At 38.9% G+C, this 19618-nt stretch overlaps 1 protein-coding gene across 2 annotated transcripts in view; it reads left to right on the forward strand.

Annotated features, from left to right (window-relative positions):
• The window catches only part of VTE1 (tocopherol cyclase, chloroplast / vitamin E deficient 1 (VTE1) / sucrose export defective 1 (SXD1)), a 327369-nt gene that overhangs the window by 144851 nt on the left and 162900 nt on the right, over positions 1 to 19618 (forward strand). Inside the window, exons 4-5 of one of the 2 annotated variants that reach the window (XM_089405876.1) lie at positions 9982 to 10135; positions 11133 to 11230. In XM_089405876.1, the coding sequence (XP_089262002.1) occupies positions 9982 to 10135; positions 11133 to 11230 (252 nt within the window). Of the gene's footprint in view, positions 1 to 9965; positions 10136 to 11132; positions 11231 to 19618 lie in introns of both variants that reach the window. The other variant, XM_089405875.1, reaches the window with a different exon arrangement.

Below are 19618 nucleotides of genomic sequence, written 5' to 3' on the forward strand. Positions count from 1 at the left end.
AATAAAGAAACCCTCATCTGTTGCACTGGTTTGCCCCCATTGGGTTTTTCTGGAGACGATTGTCCAAAAATAACTGTCATTGTGATTATATTTGTGCCAATATTTTTCTTTGCATTTACTTTCTGCAATATTTTAATTGTGAAGGCTGCAATAGAATATATTTCAGTATTTGCCGTATGAACACTATGAATAACTTATTTATGAGATTATAAGCAGATGAAATAATATTAATCACTGAAGTTGGATTTCTATTTAGAATTTTTCACACTGTCGACCTACTTTTTTGCCCTACAACCTTACTCCTTGGGCTAAGGCAGCGTATGACCAACCCTATGTGAAAATTCATAAACCTGGAATCCCTACTGCAGCAAACTGATGTTTCTTCTCCTACTTGTTAATCCATTCAAGTTATTTACGATGTTCTACTGTAAATATCGAAGTAAATACACTGCAACCTTCACTATTTGAAAATAATATGCCGAAACAAGAAACAGAACAAGAAAGAGATACAACACACATCTACACAATTATTTTTGGACAAATATCCCCGGAAAAACCCAATGCCGGAAAACTGGTGCACCAACTCTAAGGGTTTTTATTATTATGCAGTAGTAATTTCTGAATACAACTTCTGGATGCCTTCCCGACAATCTAGGTACAGAGAATATCACTGGCAGAGAGATCTGTGAGATTACCTCACACTATCACTAGAAATCCTGGCTGATCCAGCCCCTAAATCACTGCCCTTGGCTTCCTCTGCGTTGCTTCTGCGTCAACCCAGCGTCAAACCTCTGGGGACAATGTCACTCCTCCAGCTGATTGATTTGTTGCACAGGAACTTCGATTTCTGCCTCCTGATCTCACACCCCGGCTCCCAGCTTCTACAATTGGTTCCTTCAGCGAATTTTTGGACTTCCTTTGGCTCTTGCACTGCCTCTGTGTGGCCTTGCGTGGCTCTACGTCAACCCCTTTGGCTCTGGACTGCCATTGCTGGATCTCCCTCTACCTTCTCTGCTGAGTATTCTCCAACTGGGAAAGATTTTCCCTTCGGATACTATCCCTGCCCAGGTTGCCCCTCACTGCAAAAGCTCACCAGCAGCTGCTCTGCTTCAGAAATTCGATGTTCTGAACTGTGTGTATGTGTTATCCAAGTGCCCATCGATGTCCTTATAATCCTCCAGTTGAGAACCAACTGCCCAGATTAGATTCTAATCAATGGCTCAGATCATTTGGACTCAATCCTTGTCTTCTTCTAAAAGTTACACCCACAGTTTAGATTAATATCGATTAATTATTTTAATTTCCTAAGTTTAGACTTTGGGTCCCATTAAAAATAATTAATTATTTTAATAAAACTGTCTCTGTGTGGAATTTCCCAAAACGATTTATGGGTATTGGAGAATGCATGTGTCTTAGCCTCCCTACAAATTTTAAGACTTAGAGCACATCCGATGCTACCAAAAATCAACACCCTAAACTCAACTCGGCTGCCTTCCAAAACACAAAACAAACCTTTATTCTTGTAGGTAGCCTTAACCAAGCCTTAAACCAACATATACCTTCCAGAAATAGACCTTGACCCTGCAAGACAACAGTCCACTCGGTCTCTTAAGACATAAATCCTTAACTCAACCTTCCTCTCTTGGATGTGACTCGTCCTGCTTGGCTGCGAGTAGGTCACTTTAGCCTCTTGTCTCCACAAGATTAATGCCCTTCTCCACTTGTGATTTAGCCTCTCCTTTGGCTGCCTTTATATACCTTTCCATTAGGTGACTTATGAGCCCTGTTTTCCCTTCAAGAACCCCACTACACCATTCAAGATCAAATTAGAATATTAAACTAGTTTCCTTGGGTTCTAAGCCCACTCCTTTGGGTCAAAACCCCAAACCTTGGGTACTTTGCCCACAAACTCATCCTTTTGTGGGTTTTCTCATCACAACCCTTGCACCAAGCTTATGGGAGTAACTCCTGAGCTACCCAATTTAAATACTCCCTCTTAACAAGGGAGGTACTTCCATTCCCCGAAAGTCTCTCCTCTTCCCATACTGGAACACAATCCTATTCCATGATTGCTCTCCACCATGCATCATACACTTCATCATCCATCAGTGAAGCAAAACGTGTGGTATGAACAATACTCTTCTTGGAAATTTCCCTGCTACTAGAGGCCTCCTGCCTCATCTTTTCCTGATAGGCCTTTAAGCCATTCTATGGCTCCTCCTTGTTAGCTATGGATGTATCCTTTCTCCCTTTGATGATGCACTCTTTTGGGGTTGCAGACTCAATTCCCCTTAAGGGTTGGAAGCACCTAATAAGGTTGGCCATTAGCCACCAATACCAAGGGAGAAAACACCTTTGTAAAGGCTTGGTCCTTATGTAGAAGGTGATCTTTGTTTGAAGTATTAAATTGCCCTTAACATTCAAGTTTGGTTCACATAAATGCATTATTGATCTTAGTCTTTGATGATTGGCTACTTTTACTAGAATCCATGTTTTTGTCACGTGGTTCAGTGGCCTAGGCCTCGAGGGCACCCACTTGACAGTACCTAAGCCTTTCAGAGAAGTATATGGACTAAGAAGATGTAGTGTTGAGAGACCGGAGCCTCTTGACATCATTAGCATATGACACATGTCCCAGAGTACCTCCAAGACCCATGACATTGATCAACTTTTACTTGGTTTGAGGATTCCTCAGATGATACCATTGGGCCCAATATGCCCTAAGGTTGGCCTTGACTCATCCTGATGGGTAGGAGCTGATTCAGATCCCAAATGAGGATGGTCTCCCATTGAGAGACTAGGGAGGGCTTGTTGCACTAGAGGAAGCGCTAGTGCTAGAGAGGAGGAGGCTTTGTTTGACAGTTGGTGACCCACGGAGAGCACTTGATGGTGTCCCAATTGTCCCTGGGACCCCGAAGAAGGGTTTGGGGTCATCCCTCAAATTTTGGATTATCGAGGAAGCTACACTCATTCTGACGCCTCAACACACTTTGATGTGGCATTTAGAGCCTTAAGGAGGCATGACATAAAAAATTTGAGAGGCTGCAGCTCACACATGTGGGCTAATCTGGTTTTTTGTTTTTGTTTTTCTGAACTTAGCTAATGGGTTGGCTTGTAACCCAAGGTCACTTAATGTCAAACTTGTTTTTAGGGGCTTCAGTAGTCTAAAATAGGTGAGATCAACCTCATATAAATAGAGGTTACTCACATTCTATTTTCATCATCAGTTGTGATCTATTTCGTTCCTCTAAAAGATTTTGGCCTAGCAGAAATTCACCTTGTCTCTTGTGGAGATGTGATCTATTGAAGATTTTTGCTTATGGAGCTATTCTTTGGCATTGGAGATGTAATTTTAGAGCAATAAAGGATTGATTCATGCATTATTTATCCTGTTAGTTTTCCTTGTATTTGATAAATCTTTGTATTTTGTGGCTATTACATGGAATGGTTAATTATCTAGGGTTTCTAGGTGCTAGTTCTTGTTGAAATTTATTTTATGGAATCTCAGTGATGGTATTGTATGCATTACCCACTTATAGAATTTGTATGACAATACCATGAGTGAATCTTTCAACTAGCTCTCCTCATTGACTTTGCTACCTCACAAAATGATTGTTAGGGTTTGAAACCTGGGGTTTTATATTTCCCTAGTCCTTACTGGGGTTTAGTATTTTCTCCTAAATTAGGAATCCCATAGACTGCATCACCCAAGGTCAAGGCACTGGCCTTGGTCACATTGTTGATTGCACCAAAAGCTCACATTAAATCACAATTTTCTTCCCCAAACCTAAATTTTTGCCTCTTAAGAAAAGTCTATAGCTAGGGTTATGACATCCATTTCAACTAGGGTTGACAACGTTCCTTAGTGGAGGGATTGAACACTTGGTTGTGAGGTATCTGCTTAAAAATCAACCTCTTTTAGTGGCTACTTCCTCCATTTTTGATAGAAACTCTAGTTGCTGAAGAAACCCTAGGGAAAACATTTCCCTAGGATACAACAATGGTATCAGAGCTGTGTGTCCTGCCATCTTAAGGGATTACGATGAAATCTAATTATTGGTGACCAACATTATTTCACACCAGAGTGGTGACTTCTCCCAAAGTAGTCAAGAAGGATTGGAAGGAATTTTGGTCTAGTCCTATCACTGATCTTCATAAGTATCCAACCATAAAACACGTGTTTGAGAGTCACACGTAGGTTAGTGTACATGGCTATACACTTTGGTAAATAAAGGAGATGAATCTCTTGAAGTTGACGATAAGAGCACGCAGTGGAAAGCTCCTAGACATAAGGAAATGGAACGATTTTTGGGGTAGTTGTAGGAAGAAGATATAAGGTGACATTGATGGTGAACGCAAGACAAAAAAACAAGGTACAAGGGAAACTGAAGCAGGAACAAGGGTATGCCCAAATGATTGGACATGGATTTATCCTCCAAGAAGGAAGGAAAAGCCTCAACCCCTAGAATCTATGGGCAACTCCAAGCCTTCACCTTACAATTTTGATTGGATATATCATCCAAAAGGGGATACAAGTGTTAGTTTTTGGAGTAGCAACAAACAAGTGTTCTAGTCTTAGATGATGCTAAGAGGCTAAGGAACACAAGATCTCCAAAACCTAGAAAATGTTTCATGAGATAAGCTTGGGAAACACCTTAATTAAATTAATTTGACATAATTAAAATATTTCCTAAGTCTAACTGAGGAAATGTGGTAAATTAAAGTTAACTAAGGTAATTCGGTTTTGCTCTAGAGACTTCTATTGATGGAGTCAAAGTGATCTAAGCCATTGATTGGGATTAGATCTCGGCCTTTGGATGCCCAACAAAAGATTATAAGAGTAAGTCGAGGGCTTGTGACAGAGTCTCCATTGAGATCATATCTATGCTTATGATCATGACTGCAGAGAGTGTTACTATAGGACCTTCTTTTCCAAATTATGCCAAGACTGTGTAGACTGATGTGGGATCTCTGAGATTCTTGTCATCACTGCTATGCTAAGATGATACTGTCTAGAATGATGAGACAGAGTGTTCCCCTATTGCACCGAAACCCTTATCATCATACTTATGCCAAGAATGTTACTATTTTTGTGGCACTTATCTGAAGCTACAGTGATGCCATCCGAAGTCTAAGCCTTATGCGAAGATAGATAGTCCTGTACCCATCCGAAATTCGAGTTCCTGTACCTCCGAAGTTGCAGAGATACTTATCTGAAATTCTATGTTTCTGTGGTGACTCTAGCCACCTATTTATAGGTGTTATGCCTCCATAATAAGCTGACATGTCAATGTGAATTGATGTGTCTCTTTTATTGAGCTGAGATGTCATTTGTATATACTTTGAGGCCGACTTAACTAATCTCTTCATTGTTTTGCTGGCAATCTTCTTCTTTGGAGGATGGTGCTTGTCTTGGAGGGCTACTTGACACTAGGTTGACCCATATTCATGCTCAAGAAGAGCTCTTTAACATGACTTTGATTCTTTGACTTTCCTAGACCTATGGAATGAGTAAGAAACTCATTCGAATAATTTACAAAAATAATATTTCTTTTTCTTGATAAGTACAAAGATCAAAATTACATTTACAAATATTGAATCTAGTTACACTTTTCTTCAACAACCGAGAGGGTTAGAGGCCCCTCTAGGGCCATGATAAGCCCAAAAATGGACTAAAACTAACTGTTAAGCTCTCTAAGGGTTGCAACAGGGGCAAGGAGTGGTCCTTAGGCATGCAGCCCAAGGAGAAAGGCCCTAAAAAGGGCAGTCGAGAGCCTTAAGAGGGCTGACGGCAAGGGAGAAAATCCCTAGGGGCCTACAACCTTAGGGAACAAGGCCAAAATGGCTTGTGACTCACCCAAACAAGGGAAAAAAAGGCTGATGCATAGGGGAAAAAGGCCACGACTAGGCTGGAGAAAGTGATGCTAGGTCTTCGAGGCCATAAAAAATTTCTGGAACCCTTGTAAACACAAGAATATCCACAAAATTCCAAAATTTGCTTTCTTGAGGGCCAACGTCTTCTTTTTCATGTTGGACGTTGAACTTGGATGAAGATTGGAGGCTAGATCTTGCCTTCCTTGGCCTAGATCTGCCTCAAAACCCCAACGATTTTCTTTGAGAGCTTGAAGGTTCAGTTGCAAAATGAATGAAAGAATTTCTCAAAACCCCAAATATATACAAAAAATTCAAAACCCCAAAACGCCAAGTGCTACACATTAAACAAGGGTTAGAAAATAATTTACAAATATTTACAAAATAAAATTATTAGCTCCCATTAGCAAATTAAACCTTTTTAGCCCAAGATCAAATAATTTTTTTGAGAGATTTTTTAAAATAAATTGCATGGATGAATAATTTCGAAAGATAGATTGGCCGAAACCCTTCTACAAAATAATTCACCAGAATAAAAGCTTAGTGCCCAAACAAGGTCGGCTCTTCCCCATAGTCTTTGAATTTGGAGCCCAAGGGCCAGTGTAGCTGTAAATATCTTTAAATTTTCAAGATAAACTGTTAATTCATATAGTGAACCAGATCACCTAAGATAACTCGTACCAATAGATTGTTCTTATGACCGACAAATGAAATAACAGTTAAAATCTATTCAACACAATATAAGATAGACACAATGCTAACACGTGCCACAGATCAACATATAGAAGAACACCATTGTTAAAATTGGCAACTAGGGCCAAACCCCATGTGGGTCTACTTCTTTATGGAAACTGATATTTTTGTTGGGTTTCTTTCGTCGAGAGGTGTAGGATTGATCTAAAGATCATCCGATTCCGACACGTATTCATGGAGATATGAATTTATTTGTGTTATGGGATAATTTGTCAAGGTCAGCCAGTAACCAAATTGCCCCCACTTGTGCTCAACGTTTTCGTATAAAAAAAGGTGGCTTGCTAGTCATTTGCACACATACTCTTCTTGTGAGCTCTTCCTCTCCACTTGTCTTTGGGTTTTGGTGGGAGGAGAGATCGTAAGAGACTACACAGCCCTAATAAGAAGAAGCCCTAACTTTACGTTGTCGTGGAGGAGGCTTTAATGAAGCTACAATAATGTAGCAAGGAGAGATCTAATTGCAGGTATAGGAGAGACCTTATTCGTTGTCTTAAAAGGCTTCCTAATGCTGTCCTAAAGGAAGAGATCCTAGCCACAATAAGGAAGAGTCCTAAACCAGAGATCTGGCCACTGCCCTAACCCTAAACGCAGTCTCCTAGCCGCAACACAGAAGGAAGAAACAGTGAGGAGATAAGGGTTGTTTTAGGGTCAAAACAAGGGTCCGAGTTGATGTCATGGAGGCCGAGGGTGCTAGCTGTTAGGCCGAGTTCTTGAGGGCTAAACACTGTTGATTTTGACACTTCTTTGGGCATGTTTTAAGGGACTGAAAGCTACAAGTTGCTGTTGTGCTAGGCCGCAAGCCATAGCACCACAGCTGGGCTTGCATAGGGCAGTCAAGGGTTGGCATATGCCCTAAGGTAGCAGCGTAGCAAGGGAGGGGCTCTCTTAAAGTGTGCCACAGTCTTTCAAAGGGCTGTTTGGGGTCTGTTGGAGGAGTCTAAGGCTACAACAGTGTGCCCTAACCAGACAGTCACAAACAACAGTATACAAATAGGGTTGGAGCAACATTTGAGGTCTATTGGGTCAATGAGTTGACCAGTTTGGATCAGTTTGATATTGCAGCCTGTGGGAGCCAATTAGAAAGGTTGACTTGGAGAGTTAAGAGCCTTTCTTAGGAGCACATATTGTAGTGAGTGGATTGGACATCTTTGGACTGTTGGAGGGCAACGTGTGGATGTCCAGCACAGTGATGGGTGCAACATGGTGATGGAGTCACCTTGGAGGATCAGCTGAAGCAGTATGCCTTCACCTGAGATTAGATCAACTACCTCATTATGTTATTTTCATGGTGAATATCTTTGCTTTTATCCTGTCAAGTTAAAGTGTTGAGTTTTAATGTATATGTACTATCTCTCTCTTTGCTGAACTATTGAAGAAGATAAGAAGAATTGATCAAGGGTTTCCCCACATTGGGGTTTGTCCCTGGCTAGCGCCACATCTTGTGTTGTCTTGTCTTGGCTTGTTTTCTGCAATTTATGTTTGTGTTCTATCTGCATTTTACTATCATGCTAAATGTGATTGCTAATCTGGAATTGATATTGAGCTAATATGGAAAATTGAAGTAAATTTGCTCTCAGCATAGAACATACCTAAAATTAACAACCATGAATTGAACCCCAATGTCTTTCTATTATGATAAAAGATGTTCCTAGCAGAGCAGCAACTCAGTACTAGCGTTACAAAATTACGTCAACCAAAGATCATCCTAGAAAATAGAATCTAGTTTAGTTTCTTTATTTAGAGAAACCCCTCCAAGTGGAAAATAATGGCTAGTTGGCTTGATCCTCGTCAAAATAATCTCGATTGTTGAAAATAACTTGATCATCTTTTAATCTCCAGAGAAACCCCTCCAAGTGGAAAATAACGGCTAGGTGGTTTGATCCTAGTCAAATAATTTCAACCATTGAAAATAACTTCATCATCTTTTAATTTGCACCGTCGAATTTTTAATTTTGAGGAACAACTCGAATTTCTCTTAAAAACCATTTTTTATTAATCCAAAAATTAATATTTTGGATTAATTTCCTCAAAAAATTGACTTTGACTTAACCATGAAGGTTCAAAGGCTCAAATTTTCTTAACATATCCATTTTTCTCTTGGTGGATGACCTTGAAAATTTGATTTCTTTTGATCTACAAATTTTTGATTATTTTCCACTTGAAGAGAAATTGATTTCTCTATAATTATTTTTGACTCAAAATTAATTAATTCTCTGGCTTAGGATTTTTATTTAATTTTGTCAAAAAAATTAATTAATTGACTCTAGAGGGGATTTAATTATTTTTTGACCCTCAAATATTTTAGCCATGGTTTCTAATTGCAAGGGACCATGCACTAAAATGTTTTTACATCAAAATATTACAATTAATTCAACCCATAGAAGGGAAAATACATATTTAGACCAGACCCTCGAGACATTACCCAATTTTGCGACACAATATGATCTAGTATGATACCAAATGTGTTTATAATAAAATAATTTAGCCATGGTAATCTGATTACGAGGGACCATGCACTAAAATTATTCCTAAACACATTTTTACAATAGACTCGATAAACACTAGGACTCACCTAAGACCTTGTCAATGAATTCCACCCTAGGTTTGGGGCTTAAGTTGGAAGAAAAATTCTGTTGATTAGGCGTGTTTACAAACACACATAATTTGGAGAGGTTGAAAAACTTCCTAGGATGAAATGAATTGCCAAAATCAGAGGCTTACCTAGGTGTTGTTACATAATTAAATGATCATACTAGCATAATTTACAATAAAAAATGTAGAAATTGGGTTTACAATGATGAATGATGGCAACTGATGACCTTGATCTTTGAAAAATTTTCTCCACTACTTCTTTGTAGTTTGCTTTCTCGGATTGTTGACAAAGTGTGGTTAACAGTGCCTACAAAAATTGCAAGTTGGTGCTTACTCTATACGAGGAAGTTTATAAAATATTTGCAAAGAAAAAATGTGTAAGTGTTTCTATATAAAGATCTGTGTTTCATGATTTATGTGCATCAAATGTTTTAAAAGCTAAACATTGTTAATTGTAAAGAAATATCCCCCAGTATTTCTAACACCTTGTGTGTGAGTATTTGCAGCACTGGTTAACTGTGCACATATCAAGATCAGCTCATGTCATAATGGATGCACCCTAAGCTCTTTCAGAAAGGATGCAAATTAAAATTGATATAATATTTCCTATTTCTCTTCAACCCCTAGATAATCTCACATTTGAGTTATGCACTTCGCTATGTCTTTGGCCTTTGCAGCTTTAGTGTTCATATAGCCTCTGTTGTAATATTTTCTCTAGTGAAGATGATTAACTTTTTGAATTCTGACAGGTCTAGTTATGTGCAGACAGTGAAGACTGCACGTTGGGAATACAGTACCAGGCCTGTATATGGATGGGGTGATGTTAGTTCTAAACAAAAGGCAACGGCAGGTTGGTTAGCAGCGTTTCCTGTTTTCGAACCCCATTGGCAAATATGCATGGCAGGTGGTCTTTCCACAGGTATAACAACAACTATTGTTATTCAGTGCCATTTATGTTTGGGTTCATTGCTTTGAACCTACCTTGTTAGGAACCATGATCTGTTGAAGACCAAGAGGTGATTATTGTAGGAAGATTTCACCTGACTCTTGATAAAAAGTCTAGAGTACAGTGGTATACTCTTAAATTAGGTAATATTCTTTATAAAAATGCAAAATTTACTAGTATTCCAAGTTTAGTCACCACCATATGAAACTTGAACAGAATCATTTGGTTCTTATTTGTCTCTTCCAGGAATATTTACATCATCATCGCCTTCAGGCCCTTGCTCACTTATGCCCATCTGATAAGTTTAGTGGAATTTATCCAGTTGAAGATAAAAATGGATGTTTAGATATGAACGAATCCATCTGGAAATTAAGTTCAAGGAAGCATATGTCTGGTTTTTTCTAATATCATTTTTGTGCAGTATATACATGCATGCTTTTTACATGCTCTCTATTCTAAAGTCTGTTACTTATTATCCTCAATGGTAGAGGGCCCGTTTTTTCCCTCTTTTGTTGTAATAATATAGTTAGTCAGCTTCTCTCTTATCTTTTCCTATATTGTTTATGATTCTACTTGGCTTAAGTGAATTTCTGTTGTGAGATGCAGCAAACACTCCCATTTGTTGTATCTTATGTGCTGATCTGATTTTCAGTTCCCTTGTCTGTCCTTGGTTGCATGAAGACATCAATAGCGTGGCCATCTTAACTTATCTTTTGGACTCCTTCAAATCAGATTTTGTCTATTACAATTAAACTTCATTTCTTTTATTTTTTGTTCCCAAGGCACTTATAGCATTATCTCATATTTAACAGAAACCTATTTTATGCAATACATTATTAGTGCAAAAGGGTTCTGATACAGTGTCACTGTTCACATGGCAGACTATTTTCTGAAAATGCTTTTTATTGGTCGATGCTATAAGATTTTATGTATGTTAATTTAAAGTCCATCACTAGCTTGCTTTTGTCAGGATGGATAGAGTGGGATGATCAGAGGTATGAATTTGAGGATGCACCATCATATTCGGAGAAGAACTGGGGCGGTTCCTTTCCACAAAGGTGGTTCTGGGTATGTGACATTACATCCCTTGAAAAGATGTTTATCTACAAAATAATTGTATTTAATTGAAGGGACGTAAATAAGGGCCTTGGATATTCATGGAGAAGAGGGCACTGTAAATAACATGTATTTTTGAAAAGTTGATTATGTAGATGTTGAGGGGGGCTTTTCAATATACTTTTTAATCTTTTCCCTGTCCTATTCTTTTGTAGTTCTACATCGGATATTATTTTGTGATGTTTCTTGTACTTCAACAATTCTTCAGGCTTTGTTTTGGTATTTGATATGTACTTCAACACACACACACATATATTATAATAACAATAATAATAATAATTAATAATTAATGAAGAGACATCCCAATGAATGGACATGACTTTTAATGAAAATGCACCTGCTTCTGTATTTTCTATAGTGGCCCTCATTGTAACATCATAATCATCATTTCTCACATTTTATTCAATACAATACTTTAATTTGTATGGATTGTTTTATGTTATTCCATTTATATTAAATATTCATTATTTGAACCAGTTTGGTTCATTCCATTTGGTATTAGAGCCACTTCTGATCCCAGCCATTGGCTGCACTTCAATTTAGATATTGTCTGATTTGGTTTTTGGCCAATAACCAATTTTTGGAGTTTGTCTGGATCCAGGCCTTTGACCACATTTGGACTGTAGGCCATTTTATGTGTTTAGGTAAAGATTATTTCTGCTACAACATGTAAAAATTTCTGTTTCCCACCCCGCTTTTCAGTTTCACCTTATGTCTCCCATGTAGTTAAATGCCCTTTCCCATAACCATACATTCAACAACTGAAAATAATTTTTTTTTTGGCTGAAAACAAAAATTCTGGAAATTTTACAGAATGCTGGAAAATGCAGAAATAAAAATCAGCAGGTACAAACAGCCATTTAAAACATTTAAACACAGTAATTTTTGGTCAATGTGACCCTGGAAAAACCCCCTACAACTCTTGGGGAAAATCAGTTTGAGAGCTTTTCTTTATTTCTGGAAAATGCCTTTTACAGTGAGAAATATTCAGCAAAAATAAGCAAAAATTAGCAAGCAAATTTACAACTTATCTCGATTTCTGAGCCTCATAGCCCATTGGAAATTTCCAAACAGCAACACAATGCTGTACGGCTACTGTACGGACGGTACGGATGGCTGTATGGACGGTATGGACGGCTGTACATACTGTACGGACAAGCTGTATGGACGGTACGGACGGACTGTACAGACCTCGATTTTTGTGCAGAAAATTAGCTGCCTCGATTTCTGTGCAAAAATCTGCCTTTTACTATTTGTTCATTCAACTGTACGGATTTGCTAACTGCTCCTTTGGTATGTGTGCCAAGCTGTTGTCTCCTTCTCCTCCCTGTCCAGAAATCTCCCTTGCTCTCTTGCTCTCTCTCTCTCAATCTGCGCATGAAAGAATGAATGATCTTTTCCTCATTTTCCTCCCTTAATCCAACCCTAAGTGACTTTTGGGTGATCCCTAAATCCAATGGCTGAAATAGATTGAGATTTAGGGCTGAGATTAAATGCTCATTTAAATCTCACTTTCTATTTTTTTAATTCACTCCACTTTAATAAAGACCCACTTGTCATTTATTTCCAAAGTCACTTTTCCTTTCTAATTTTTCATTGACTTTATAAAAGTCACTTTAAAACTAGACTTTAGTAACTTTATCACTTAAAGTCACTTTTAAATTAGATTTGACTTTATAAAAAATTATAAAGTCACTTTAGGAGAAAAATTAAATTCTTTTGGACACTTTTCCCTAGGCCAAAGATCAAAGCCTAAGGGAACCACCTGTCCTTCGGTACCAAATTTCAACACAACATTGATTCAGTTTCCATTACCATTGTGAATTGTCCAAAACAAGAGAATACCAGGAATTGTTGGTTCAAATATAACATGGCAGGTGTTACAACTCAAAATAGAAGAAGAGAAAAATTTCATGGATCTAAACATTTCGAAGCCTATAAAGAAAGGTTGTAAGATTGTCATCAGGGCAAATAACTGTAGGAATTTGTGTTAGGGTTGCAAATATATATTATAGACAGTCAACCATTGAGACCAGTGCACAACCTTTGATGCCATGTTTTCATGCTGGTTAGGAGAAGGTATATGTTAGTTTTTGTAGCATTGGATGATGTTCTAGTCTCGACTCTCGACAGTTGTTAGAGAGGTTAAGAAACACTAGGACTCCATAACCAAAAAGGGCCAGAGAGGGGAAGCAACATTCTAGAGAGTAGCAACATTTTGCCAGAAGAGTTCGAACCAGAGAGGGGAAGCAGAGACAGAGAGGGGCAAAGACAGTGAGTCTGGAGGAAGTCTTCCAGTTCCAGGGAGTCAATAGCAGAAGGGCCATATTTCCCAAAGAAGCTGCGCACAGCCAACACAGATAGCTTCAGAGGGAGATGATTTTGTTGAAGGGAAGGGTGATTCAGTTGCATTCGGTCTGGAAATTCTCTAGGAGGCCAAGTGAATTCCTTCCAGAGGCAGAGTCGGTCAGGATGTCATTTTTCCAGCAATTTCGGGGCTTAGCAAGTTAGAGCCTGCACAAGCACTACATAGAGGCTCACGTAGAGGCTGTATGACTAGCTAGTTTTGCTATTTGTCAGAGTTGGATCAGGCGGGGTGTTGAGTTATTTGCTTCATAGATATTTTGGGCAAATTATTTTGCTGATTGGATTTCTAGTTGGGCATCCATAGATTGTACTCGAAATTTCTCACTATTGCTTAATAATAAAAGCCCGCAGCTGCTGCATTGGTTTTCGCAAGTTGGGTTTTTCTGGGGACATTTGTCCCAAAATAACAATATTAAATTTTTGCGTGTGCGTGCTTGTATTTTCTCAGCTTCCAGTTTATCTTCCGCAATATTTTTTTGTGAAGATTGCAGTGTGATTAATTCATTGTTGCCGTAGCAATAAACTACTAAATTAATTTACAATTAGAAGAATTAATTCCAGTTGATGCAATGAAATTTCAGTAGTGAGATTTTCACATGGTTTTAGAGCAAATTTGATCAGACAGGAAGTTCAGAAGTGGAAGGAAGCAATCATCCAGATTCAGAGGGAGTTTGGCAGTTCAACTTCTAGATTTATACAGAGGCTGGCCAGGTAGTTTGAATTGTTGGGTAGAGGGTTCGATTTTTCCAGTGCGGTGGTAGGAAAAATTTGCAGAGCCCAGTAGCAGTTCCAACAGGTAGTAGTAAAGCCTAGAAGCAATATCGATAGAAAAAATCAATATTTTCGCTGAGCAGATTCCTTGTTTGGGTGCAAAATGGTTTTGCAATAATTTTAATAGAGCAGAATCAACGTCAGGTGGAAGAAAAAAGTGCACACATAGAGGGAATTTCTCTAAGAGGGTTTCTAGTTTAGAAATCCAAATTTCTAGTTGCAGACAATAGTAGCTGTAAGCAAATTTTCTCACTCCAAAAGGGAGTGCGAATAGCAGAATCAACAATCGAGCAGGAGAAAGAGGAATATTTCCATTCCAATTTCAGAGATGGCCACAGTTGGGTTTAGAGAGCAGGATAGGTTGGAGGGAGCCTCCAACTATGTCTTAAGGAAGGCCTGGATGCCCTTCCTATTGGATGAACACGGTCTGAAGACCTTTGCAGAGAATGTTGTGACAGTACTGACCAATGCAGATCGATTGAAAGAATACAAGAAAGAAATGGCTAAGGCGAAGTGGATGATCCTGAATGGAGTCTGGGACCATATAGTTTCACATATATCTGGCAAGGGAATTTCCAAGGAAATGTGGGATGCTTTCGCTCAACTATTTTAGAGTCCTTACTAGTAGCAGAAGATTTTCTTGAAAGAGAAGCTGAGAAACATCAAGATGTACAAGGGAGAAGGCATTGATCCATTTCTCACATAATTCAGGAAATCCGGGATCAGCTTGCAGCAGTTGGGGAGGCGCCTTAAGACACAAAGCTTGTATGTTTGGCACTGAACAGTGTCTCAGAGGACTGGGAGATCTTCGTCCAAGGCATCTTGGGACGAGATACTCTACCTAGGTGGGATAGGATGTGGTCAGACTTGCAGCAGGAGGAGATGAGGCGAGCACTTGTGAAGACCTCCATCAGCGGAAGCAATAGTAAGGGTTTGAAAGGTGAGAAGGAGGAAGAGAATGTGGCCCTTGCATCAAAGGGTCCTAGTTAGGGACAGGGGGAGAAGAAGAAAAAGGACCTATCTAAGGTCAAGTGCTTCAGGTGTGGCGAGTTTGGCCACTACAGTACTCAATGTCCTCAAAGGAAAAATGAGAAGCATGACCAGGCGACAGCATCCGCTGAGATAGACAAATTGTCCTCCAGATTGGAGGAAGAGTTTGCTATGTTTGCAACTATACCTCCAGGAGTGAGGTGGGGCGATATGGAGCTATAGTCCCAGAGTTACGCAGATTTGGGCAAGGTCCATTGAGATGTCTTCCTCATGGATCGTTACCTTGCTACAGGGGCCCAAAATATTCAGTATCAGGATGGATCAGTGTTAGTTGATGCAGTTAGATGTTGAGGAGCGTAGAGCAGTGTTGACAATAGAGTAGAAGGCTCAGTGCAGAGTCAACAACAATGTAAATTCCTCAATGGACAGTGTAGAGGTTGGTAGCAGTCAGATGCACATGAGACAGATGCACCAGAGAGACATAATTGAATCAATATTTCAGATGCTTCTCAGTTGCAGTAGTTGTAGTAGCAACACCAATAGTTGAGAGGGAGTTGCAGTGCAGATGCAGAGTTGGCAGTAGTATAACAGTGTCAACTGCAACACAGATACAACATCAGAGTTGTGCAGTAGTTGGTGGGCAGTGGCAGGCAGTTCAACATTAGAACACCTTCCTCACTAAGTGGGAGTGTTAGTTTTTGTAGCATTAAATGGTGTTCTAGTCTCGACAGTTGTCAAAGAGGCTAAGAAACACTAGGACACCATAACCCATAAAAGGTTTCAGGAAAATCCACCTAGAAATGCCTTAATTAACTTAATTAATCAGTAATTAAATTTTTCCCAAGTCTAACTTAGGGAAAATGATTAATTAACACAATTAATTAAGGAAGGTGAGATTTCTCTAGAAACTCACACGGATCAACTAGGAAATAATCTCAAACTTTAATAAAGTTTTAATCTTGGCCGTTGGAGTCTCACAGTGAGGTTATAAGAAGACGTCGATGGGTAGATGGAGGAGCACACTTGAGATCAATTTCCTTAGGTAGTTTGATTTTCTAGAGAGCAGCAACATTCCGCTAGAAGAGTTCGAGCCAGAGAGGGGAAGCTGAGATAGAGAGTGGCAAAGACAATGAGTTCGGAGGAAGTCTTCTAGCTCCAGAGAGTCAGCAGTAGAAGGGTCATATTTCCTAGCGAAGCTGCAAAGCCAACCCAGGTAGCTTCAGAGGGAGATTGATTTTGCTAAAAGGAAGGGTGATTTAGTTGCAGTTGGTCCATAAATTCTCTAGGAGGCCAAGCGAATTCCTTCCAGAGGTAGAGTAAACCAAGATGTCCTTTTTTTAGCAGTTTCGGGGCTTAGCAAGTTAGAGCTTGCACAAGCCCTACGTAAAGGCTCATACAAAGGCTGTACAACTTGCTAGTTTTGCCAGTTGTCAGAGCTAGACTAGACATGGTGTTGAGGTATTTGCTCCACAAATATTTTGGCCAGATTATTTTGCTGATTGGATTGCCAGTTGGGCATCCATAAATTGTACTAAGAATTTCTCACTACTGCTTAATAATAAAAACCCTCAGCTGCTACAACGATTTTCCCAAGTTGGGTTTTTCCGGGGACATTTGTCCAAAAATAACAATGTTATATTTTTGTGTGTGTGTGTGTCCCAGTATTTTCTTAGTTTCCAGTTTATCTTCTGCAGTATTTTTTATATGTGAATATTGCAATGTGATTAATTTGTTGTTGCTGTAGCAATAACTGCTAAATTAATTTACAGTTAGAAGAATTAATTCCAGTTGCTGCAATAGAATTTCAGTGGTGAAATTTTCACAATAATCCATTATCAGAACCACCATTGAGAAATTGCACAAAAGGTTCAAGTAATTATGTGGTAGAGAAACCCTTTAGAGGGTTTATAAACTGGTTGTCATTTGGAAAAAATGTAGCTGCCATTTGAAGCTACTGAAAATCAATAATCTGCATCACTAAAATATTTTGCTACAAAACATAGACAGGTCACAGTTAAAGAAAAAATAGAATTCATTTGCCAAATCATATATAGGCAATTTGACAGTATCTAGAGGTTGTAATTAAGACAACAAGCATCCATAAATATAAGCACCAACAATTAAGGGTTCACTATTGAATGACGGGGCCATTTTCTCCATTTATATTGATTGGAAGTTGTCCTGCCATCATTGTGGAAGTTTCTGTGATATCCTCGTGCCATTGTAAAAAATGGTGTGTGAAATTTTTAATGCTGTTATAGTTACTGATCATTATTCACCTATCTGAAAAGATTACTTGTCTTCTGCAGTTTATATATTAAAAACACTGAATAAAACACTACTGCGACTTCACATAAATTAAATCACACGAAATGAGAAAATATTGCACACACAAAAATAATGAACACCACTATTTTTGGACAAATGTCCCTTGAAAAACTCCGAAGGGAAAAACAATGCAGCGTATGAGGATTTTTATTTATACTTCAGCAAAATCCGTGATTGAAAATTTTTATGACTGCTTGCTGTAAACTGGCAAAGCTACGGTAATTAATTTTCTCCAGCTACGAGCGCATAAAAATACCTTGAAGGAACTCGTCCTCCCACTACAAGATAACTCGACCCTCCTGAGATAATTCGACCTCCCTCTGCAAGTGTGTACAACCTCACACATGTGGCCCTGGCTGAAGGAATTTGGCTTCACGGCCTTTTGCAAACTCGACCTCCTTCGACAACAAAACTTGGACTAACCCTTTAGCCTTGCCTGAAAGAAATCAGACTCAGAAATTGCCTCTCTCTCCCACACGTGCGAATACAAAACTCAGCCTCCAAGAACCCTTGCGCATCAGAAAAAATCTCAGCTTCCTTTAGACAAATCGAGCTGGCAATTATTCTCCTTCTGTATCTCAGGAACTGGAAGAAATTGATGAAGAAACGCTCTCCAGAAATCTTCTACCCAATTGTTGCTGCTTCCTTGCTGCTTGAAGTCCTCCACGCTATCACTATGCCCTTGCTCCCATTGCAAATCTGTGTCTCAAATTCTATTCTCCAAATGCTCATCGACCTCCTCTTATAATATCTCCTTGAGCAACCAATGGCCACGATCTAACTCCAATCGATGCCTAAGATCATCTTGACTTCTAAAATTGACTTTTCCAGAAGCCACTAGAGGAAAAATGTTTTACCTCTATTAATCCTGATTAATTAAGCAATTTCCCTAAGCTAGACTTAGGAAAATTAATAAACTAGCTAATTAATTCTAATTGTGGCATTTTCCTTAGAAACTTTTTTGGGGTATTGGAGAAAATTAATCCACTGTGTTCCTTAGTCTCATAGGCATCATCTGAGACTAGAACACCTGTTTGAGCTACACAAACTAACAGGGTGGGGAAATCAAAAACATATTAAAACCATACGATGTTGCTCATCCTTAATTAATAATTAAATTAAAGAGGTAACTAATTTGAGATCATAAACGTTTTATCCAATTTCCATTTTGAAAACTGTTATGAGGGTTCCTAGGTCAAGTTATATTTGTGTTAGCATAGGGAAAAGCCATACTCAATAATTGCATAACGATTTCACAAGTCAGTTTCTAAAGGAGCAAGAAAAATGGAGCTATTATATCGAAAGTGTTAGCAATCATGGTAGCACCAACGTAAATTGCTATATAAATACATGAAAAAATAGATCAAATTACAAAGAAACTTGAGCCAAATAAATTCACTTGGAATCAAGACAATCATTTCACACCTGCAGTGGCAAATAACAAGCAAGGACATTTAGCTCCAGAGTTGAAGACAACAAAATCTGACTTACAAGTCAATCATCAATCTGACAAGGATACACAATTCCATGTTTTTAAAAAATTATAGTTGGAAGATCAATGTAATTCTATGTACTGTCCCTGTTAGCGCTTGAATTTGGCCTCAGGCTGAAAAAGACAAAATCCAAGGCAACATCAAACCACTTAGCCTCGTAGCTAGCCCTACGGGGACAGGAGAGGGCTCTCTCCGGGTCTATCTCGGCAAAAGGTCTTCAAAGGGCGGAGATGACCAATAAAGAACACTGATTTTAGGCTAGTAAACTGATAGGGAAAGTTTGATTTCAAATTTTTAGGGTTTTGTTGGAAAACTGAGCACAACAATTTTGGGTGCGGGGATGAGACACAGTTTTTGCAGAGGTCTTTTTGGGGCAAGGTAGGAGATTGTC

The sequence above is a fragment of the Pinus tabuliformis genome, chromosome 2_2 (assembly GCF_031772625.1).
Source record: "Pinus tabuliformis cultivar Carrire ecotype Pingquan chromosome 2_2, CPIR1, whole genome shotgun sequence".
Lineage (NCBI taxonomy): Eukaryota > Viridiplantae > Streptophyta > Pinopsida > Pinales > Pinaceae > Pinus > Pinus tabuliformis.